This window comes from Musca vetustissima, unplaced genomic scaffold, assembly GCF_032173495.1.
Source record: "Musca vetustissima isolate MV318-11 ecotype Yass unplaced genomic scaffold, APGP_CSIRO_Mvet_v1 utg14086, whole genome shotgun sequence".
NCBI lineage: Eukaryota > Metazoa > Arthropoda > Insecta > Diptera > Muscidae > Musca > Musca vetustissima.
This window is the reverse complement of record NW_026887531.1, coordinates 618,225-626,539: the sequence shown is the minus strand read 5'-3', so window position 1 is coordinate 626,539 and position 8,315 is coordinate 618,225. Positions and strand designations below refer to the sequence as shown.

Below are 8,315 nucleotides of genomic sequence, written 5' to 3'. Positions count from 1 at the left end.
ATTGTATTTTAATCCCATAACCAATTAACTTGTAATAACTTGATTGTATTTATAGCAAATTAATGGTATTAAAATAATGAACTTTCAAACGAGGAATATGAACAGGGTTTTGAATTTTTAACTATATTTTCTATTCTGGAAAAGTGTATTTACATTTTGAAGTATTTGTATTTTTTGATAAGGGTATTTGATCCCCATAAACTATGAACGATACTCGGCCAGTGTGCCAAAGTGTAACATACCCACACCCGACGAATTTAAAATAAATTCCCACACGTTAGTCGTAGTTCCAGCCCCACGGCAGTGGAGAGTCCACAAGGACATTCAAGAATATAAGTTCGCACGGTACCCTTGTTTGGATACAATGTGAAATTATGTATAAAAAAAAACCAAAAATTTATGCATAAGATCAAACGCTCCCATTTGTAAGGAAGTCCCAGAAGAACTGGACCCTTATAACCCATATAAAATATCTATGTTTAGTGAAAATTCCAATGTGTACAAAGTTTGAACCTAATTGGAGAATCTTTATATGTGGTTTAGGTTTTATTTTTTATTTCTTTGTTAGATGCCAAAAGACGTGGACCTATAATATTGCAGACTTTATCTAGGTTCGGTAAAAAATGCGTTATTGTAGGGCAAAAACATTTTTCGCGGATAATTTCAAAAAATTCGTCTCTGTTTTCACCAGTCTCTCAATTACCTTTTTTTGATAGTCCTAGACGCATTTTCGAAACTAAATTCTTTATCCTTAACGAATATCCAGAACGAGATCCCGCTTGTGAAAACATTTTCGCTTTCACATTCTCATTTTATTCTGATTGAATAGGGAGAAGTAAAAAATGCGAGATGCGGATTCGAATTTTCGAAAATGGTAGTTGAAAAAAGATTCGCGTTGCCATATTGTAATTTAAGTTGTAATGTGTGTTGCCACATTGCAATTTAATTTTGTAATATTTTTTATTGGTTTTCTTTTTAAAAATTGTTACTTTTTGCTTTGAACGATGTCAAAGACACAACGAATAATATGAAGAAATCTGCGATTAAATTAAATGAATTCGCAGTTAATTATTTCCCTGCATAATTGTGTGCCTTTTTATTTAAATTGACATTGCATCTCCGCAAAATTTTAAAGTGGTCTATTATTCTCCTCCGTTATTTCGTCCTTCAAATCATGAACACGATAACTTTTGAAAGAAAAAAAATTTTAGATCTATTACTTATAACAAATTTTCCTTTATGATTTCTAGTAGATTATAACAGTATGGGAACAGACCAAATGTTCTTTCATAATTTGTGTTTGGGTTTTTCACAGACAAATTCTTAATATCTTTTCGCCTCCAAATTGCATCAAACTCAGCTTAAATATTCCTTATTGGCTTTATACATTCCGTGTTTGGTTGAGTATGCATCGTTATCAATAGGACTTCCAATGGCATTTATTTATTTATTTATTATAGTATTAACATTGTAGTAAATACAATGCTAATAATAAAAGTATCTAGCATTGGCTACAATGGCCATCAGCTAAATCGGTTGACAATTCTTAATAATTTTATTAAATAGTAATTTTAAGATGACGTATGTAGTTAAATATCTTATTAATATTGACAGTAGTAGGTGATATTAAAATATTCGTTCCATCGTTGTTGAGGTAGTTGAGGCGGGCTCTGTAGAAAGCGTTGCATGTTTCTAAAATATGTTGTGCTGTGTAGACATTTCCACATTTGGGACACTTGTTGTCAAAACTTGTGTTAATGAGATGTTGGTGTGTGGCAATAGTATGACCCATAGTGCCCGTCTATCCTACCAATGGCATTTAATTTTTGGTTTTTGAGTTAAAAAAATGCATACCACCATACATAATATTCAAAATCGTCATAGAATAAGTATTGTGTAGAAATTTTTCATAAAAATATTTAATGTTTACATTTCTGTAGTTTAAATTTATTAGCGACAAATTTCACACAAAATGTCATCACATTCTCCCACTCCCTGTAATCCAGAATAACAATATTTTCCCAAAGCAGATTTTTTCACTTTCGAAATTGATTCAGAATAAGGGGAAAGTGAAAAAGCGAAAAAAATCGCTGCGAGTTCTGGTTCAAAATAACGTTAAAGGGAACAACAAACAAATTCACGGTGAATTGATGACCTGAATAAGGCTGTATATGTGGTATAGGTTTTATTTTTTTATTTCTGTGTTAGATACCAAAAGACTTGGACCGATAGCTGTATTGTAGGGTAAAAACTTTTCCGTGGATAATTTTCAAAATACTTTCCTGTTTTTACCAGAAGCTCAATTAACTTCTTTAATAGTCCTAGACAATAAATAACGGTAATAAAACGGTAATTACATTAGAAAAATTTTCCGTTTTTACCTGCTCTGTGAAGATTTATTTAACAGACATTATTAATACAGTACAATTTAGTGTATTTAACTTATTTCGTTTTGTTTTGGCATAGCCCCTTATAAGAGTCCCGACCGAACTAAACGGTGTGGCTGTTAGTATAACGACGTTTTCATCCAAAACTTTTACTTACAAATCATCTGTTTACCCCCTTTTTACATTAAATGAGTCGTTTATTTTAAAAAGGGGTTTTATTCCATTTTAGTTTTTTATTCAAATCTTTTTTTCTAGGAAAGTTTACAAAAGATATTACGTTATATATTCTATCATGTTTGAGGGCACAAAGAAGCCACAAACACAATTTATACCCTTAAATATCGCAATATAAAAAATGGACTTAACGCACCCAACATAAACGACTCAAATGTTCTTTACAAGATTTTGCTATATTTTTCTGTTTTCTTATTAAAAATAAAACAAAAAAGTACGGGAACCCAACATATGTTTTTATAAACATATTAGCAGGTCGTATGTCTATCATATGTTTCTGTAACAGCTGTTTGTTGTTTTGACAACTTTGGAAGGAAGATAACTTTTATTTAACGCCGGCATTGTAATACGAAATTACAAAAGAAAAATAAATAAATTACAAAATGCAAATAAAATATTTAATACGATTGTGTGACGGAAATCTCAATCGGAATATACGTTATATGAGTCATGTGGCCAGCACAACATCAAATATTGCAGCAGCAACACAACCGCCAATGGCCAGAGATGTCTTGGACACCACCAAATCTAAGTTGAAAATGAAAGGATGGCAAATCCACAGTTATGGAGATGTTGATGAACTCCAGTATTCCGATAAATTGAAAATGCCACAAATACGTCAATCCGATCAATGTTTGGTTAAGGTGTTATCCACTTCCATCAATCCCATTGATGTTGCCATGTTGAGTATGGACGAATCTGTTTCAGATTTTTGAAATTTGTTTTCTAAATTTTGAAAAATATTTTATATAGGTGGTTATGGTTCCAAGGTTTTGAATACAATGCGTTGTCAGGGTAACGCCATCGAATTTCCTTTAACATTGGGCCGTGAGTTCTGTGGTATTTTGGTGCAAAAAGGCATGATTGTCAAGGATGATGTAAATTTGCCACTAGGTCAAAGAGTATGGGGTGTTGTACCGGTACAAACACCACAAGGCGCTCATGCGGAATATGTTGCCGTTCCAAAACATTGTGTAAGTTCTGAAAGAAAATTGGAATTCATCATGCGATAAGAGATGAGGCTGTTCAATGTACCATTTAGAAATCAGATCTTTTCTATTGAGTTCTTGCCAGACAAGGATTGTTACTAGTTAACTGGAATTTTGGGTAAAAGGGCGGTTTAACTCCTTGATATATATAAAATCTCCATGCATAAAATATTCAATATAACAGAAAAATTGAAAAGTCTCCGGTCTATATTTAGTGTAGAGTTTTGCAATTTTACACATTGCTACTACTTCTAGTGATTATGAAAAATGGCATATATCGGCCCTCGTCATGTTATAGCCGATCCATTTTCGGTAATGTTGAGGATTCTACTGCCAAAGTGTCACTCCGTTTTCTTTGAAAGTTAAAACGTCTGAGAAAATTTAAAAATTCATTTTGATAGTCCCAGTCTTCTGTTCATTTCGTAATACAAGGCCATTTTTGAGAAAATTAAACATTTCAAATTAATTTTTAATATAATTATTTCATTAATATAAATAAAGAAAATCAATATATCATATTTAAACATAACTTAATTTAACATCCCATAATTATTTTATTTAATTTTGATAAAATATTACACTTATAGTAAATATAAGAATAATACAGAAGGTAAGAGCATTGGCTGCAAAGGCCATCAGCTAATACTTTAATATAAAGTAGTATGATATGAATTTATTTTTACTTAAATTATTTATAATTATTTTGTTTTGTACCTAGATAGCTAAACGATAATAATTTATATTCTTATTATATATTTTTATCCTTAGCTCTCTTCAGCACCGACAAATCTCAACAACGAAGAAGCCGCTTCCGTTTTATATGCTGGCCTTACAGCATGGTCTGGAATTTATGTAACAGCCAATTTGGGTGGAATTTGTGGCACTTTAACAGCAAACGGTGCCAATTGCAACAATAAACGTATTCTAATTTTGGGTGGTTCCGGCAGTGTTGGTTCTCTGGCCATACAAATGCTTAAAGCACAAGGTGCACAAATTGTTTCCACTTGCAGTGAAAATGCACGCGAAATGGTACAAAATTTGGGTGCAGATATCGTCATCGATTATCATAATCCCGTCGAAATGGAAACATTACGTCAATATGCACCATATGATATTGTACTCGATTGTAGTGGTCAAGGACCGGCTGGAGCTGAACAGTTACAATTTAAATATCAACAATATGTCACATTTTCATCGCCACTTTTGAAAAATATTGACAGTTCTGGTATGGCATTGGGTCTGTTGAAAAATGTCGGCAATTTGTTGGAGACAAATGTTAAGTCAATTACGCAACAAAAGGGATTGGTTAAATGGGGTTTCTTTAGTCCAGCACCGCAGGGCATAAGTCATCTGAAACGATTGGTTGAAAGGAAAAAGGTGAGTATGTTTTGTTTTTCATTTTTTTTTTTTATTGTTAAAGTCGGTTATGCAATGTCAATGAAGTTGAAATGGATTGTATTTTTATATAGTTAAAGGAAAAATTAATACATTTTTTTTTATTTTATTAATTTCATAAGTCGCTGAAATTCAGAATTCTAAGTTATTGAAGGATTCAAAAACACCTTGCAATAGCCCTCAAAAAACTTCTTCGCAAACAGTATAGATCCATGTTTTAAATATCCCCATATACAGGTCGATTTTATAAAATATACATAGGTCCATTTTTTTTCTTCTAATACCAATTGAAGATCCCAAATTTAAAATTTTGGCGGCCATAAGCGTGTTCCCCACCAACACCACCAAAATGTCCTTATTTTAATATAAATGATTTAATTAACAATGCTTTTGAATCTGAAAATCAATCAAAATTTTTTGAGTTTTTTTGTTTTTATGCCTTTTAGGTCGAAGGATCATTCATGTAAATGTTTTTTATTAATTTCTCTTTCGTTTTGTTTTGAGGGATTTCCAAAAAAAATTCATGCATGCTTTTTCTAAAGGATCTTCAAAAGATTGAAGGATTTCGAAAAAATATTCCGCTTAATGCTCTGAGGGATCTTCAAAGACACATTTTTAAACAAATCTACGCTTTTTAAGAATGTTCCATATATTGTTCAAAAAAATATTTTTAAACAAATCTACACTTTGTTTAGAAGAATCTTCAAAAATATTTTTAATAAGTAAAAAAGTGTCAGTCGGTGTTGCCGACAGATATATACCCTCACCATATGGCTTGCGAAGGATGTTAATCATTTGTGTGGTAGATACCAGAAAGAGTGGACCAACGGGTCCCATCTTCAAACTTGATCCAGGCTTGGTAAAGATTCTTTTATCTGTATACTAATATTGGTACCACTTATTAGCTTTCGTACTCTTGTAATACTTATTTTAAAAACTAATTTAAAATTTCATGATTCAAGCTATATAGAATCACTCAAACCTTAATTTTACCAAATTTAGTACACAAAAATCCCAAAAAATTATATATCCCAATTTCAGGATTCCAGCCCGATCGCATCACTCAAATATAATTGTACCAAATTTAGAACACATTAATATGAATTTCCAAAACTTCCATCATAACCCAATCCTATACCCCAACAGATTCCAAGTCTATCGGCTCACCAAAATCCACATTTGGTAACATTTAGTGCTCGTTAGTACGAATTTTCCAAATTTGAAAATTCCAGCTCTATCGATTCACGCATAATTTAAATTGCACCAAATTTAGTACACATTAGTTCGAATTTCCAAAATATTCCTACATACCCCAGTCCTACACCCCAACAGTGATCCTAACTCCAAATTTCAGGGTCCCAGCTCTATGTGTTCACCCAAAATTAAAATTGTATTAAATTTAGTACCAAAAAGTATGAATTTCCAAAACTACTTCCTACATAGCCCAAACCTACTTCCCAACAGTGACCTTAACTACAATTTTCAGACGTTTCCACGACAGAGGGGTCTACGATCCGAAACGACTCGAGTCTTACCCAGCCAACGTCTTTCACCTCAGTCCATTGTGTAAAAGCAATAGGGCTACAACAACAACAAATTTCAGGATTCCAGCTCTATCGGTTCACCCAAAATTTAAATTTTATCAAATTTAGTACCATTTTGTACAAATGAGTACAAATTTCCAAAACTTCCTCCATACCCCAAATCCTATAACCCAACAATCATTCCAAATCCAAATTTCAGGATCCCAGCTCTATCGATTCACCCAAAATTCAAATTGTACCAAATTTAGTACCATTTAATACACATAAGTACACCTCAACAATGATGTCAGGGTTCCAGCTCTTTAGGTTCTCTTAAATCCAAATTGTACCATATGTAGTACCATTTAGTACTTTTCGTGCACATAAGTAACAATTTTCAAAACTACCTACATATCGCTATCCTACACTCCGACGATAATGTTGATTTAAAATTTCATGATTCTAGGATTCCATCTGTTTCTCCAAATTCAATGTGTGCCAAATGAGCACAGAAGTACACGCTTTCAAAACCACCTCCTTATATCGACCCTACTTCTTAACTTTAATACGCATTCTAAATTTCAAATTAATGTCCAAAAAACCCTCTGCTATATCTATTCTACACTCCATCAGTGACCCTTATTTCAAATTTAAGAGTTCTAGCTCCACCGGTTCACCAAATACAAATGGTACCACATTTAGTACTTTTCGTGCCGTTCTAGTACGAATTTCCAAAAACCCATACTTATCTGACATATTTGGACAAAGAGTGACCCTCACCACAAATTTTAAGACTCTAGCTTCAGCCGTTTCATCTCTATGTTGATGAATAGTTAAGTCAGTCAGTCAGTCAATCACTTTACTCTTTTATGTGTTTCTCCTAATGAAAATCCCAAATTTAGACATTTTGGCGGTCATACCCGCTTTTCATCCGACATTTTTTATTTTTTAATTCAAAAGATTAACCAGCTTTAATTAGCTTTTTTAATTGTAAATTATTATTTTCCCTTTCACTTTAGCTACTACCTTTGGTTGAGAAAACCTATAAAATGGACCAAATGCCCGAAGCCTTCCAAAGAGTCAAAGATGGACATTTACGCGGCAAAATAGTTGTTAATATTAATTAAAAAAATTAATTAAAATATTATATAAATATTTCAATTTGTTTAAAGTTATTTATGCTAATTTTTTCGAGTTTATGTGATACATTGCGAAAGCCAATAAAAAACTAAAAAAAGACGTGAATTAAGGTAACCAATCTATTTATTTATTAAGTTAAAATTATTTAAATTTATTTAATAAGACAGTTTGAAATGATATAAAAATAAATTTTATATTTCATAATAAAAACCCCAACAACTATTGTTTTTTTTCTTATAGATTTAAATATATCTCACTATATATGTATATACGATTAATATATAAATAATTTTTGAAATCAGCATAATAATCAAAATTGTTTGCCTTGGGAACACACACAATATACAGATAATGATAATTGCATTGTTTGTTACCATGTTCAATTAGATTTTAATAATAAACAAAATTGAATAATCTACAAATAGGAAATATACCAAATTTGGGAATTATAAATAAAAAAGAAGTATACAAGGCTAAATTAATATTCATTTGTGAAATAAGGTGTATAAAATATGTAACCAAAATATGCATTCTGATGCTTAATAATATACCGTTTGAAAAACAAGATGTAAAACAAAATACATGTAGCAAGAAAAGTTACCAATCGTATTGGAAGATTTACAATAAGATTAGACTTAAATTTGAAG

The 8,315-nt window shown here is 31.6% G+C and overlaps 1 protein-coding gene across 1 annotated transcript; it reads left to right on the top strand.

Moving 5' to 3' along the window:
• The first annotated feature begins 3,110 nt into the window (after positions 1–3,110).
• Positions 3,111–7,661, top strand: LOC133335083 (reticulon-4-interacting protein 1 homolog, mitochondrial). The gene is made up of 4 exons (XM_061543388.1): positions 3,111–3,308; positions 3,375–3,595; positions 4,379–4,987; positions 7,548–7,661. Exons 1-4 carry the CDS (start codon positions 3,119–3,121, stop codon positions 7,653–7,655), a joined length of 1,128 nt encoding a protein of 375 aa, XP_061399372.1. The 5' UTR covers positions 3,111–3,118; the 3' UTR covers positions 7,656–7,661.
• Positions 7,662–8,315: the final 654 nt, after the last annotated feature.

Bases quoted from the DNA above. Each gene is read 5' to 3' on its own strand.
- LOC133335083 (XM_061543388.1), top strand. From the start codon at position 3,119: ATGGCCAGAGATGTCTTGGACACCACCAAATCTAAGTTGAAAATGAAA. The intron at 3,596-4,378 runs GTAAGTTCTGAA...TTTTATCCTTAG, and splicing joins TTGCCGTTCCAAAACATTGT to CTCTCTTCAGCACCGACAAA. The intron at 4,988-7,547 runs GTGAGTATGTTT...CTTTCACTTTAG, and splicing joins GATTGGTTGAAAGGAAAAAG to CTACTACCTTTGGTTGAGAA.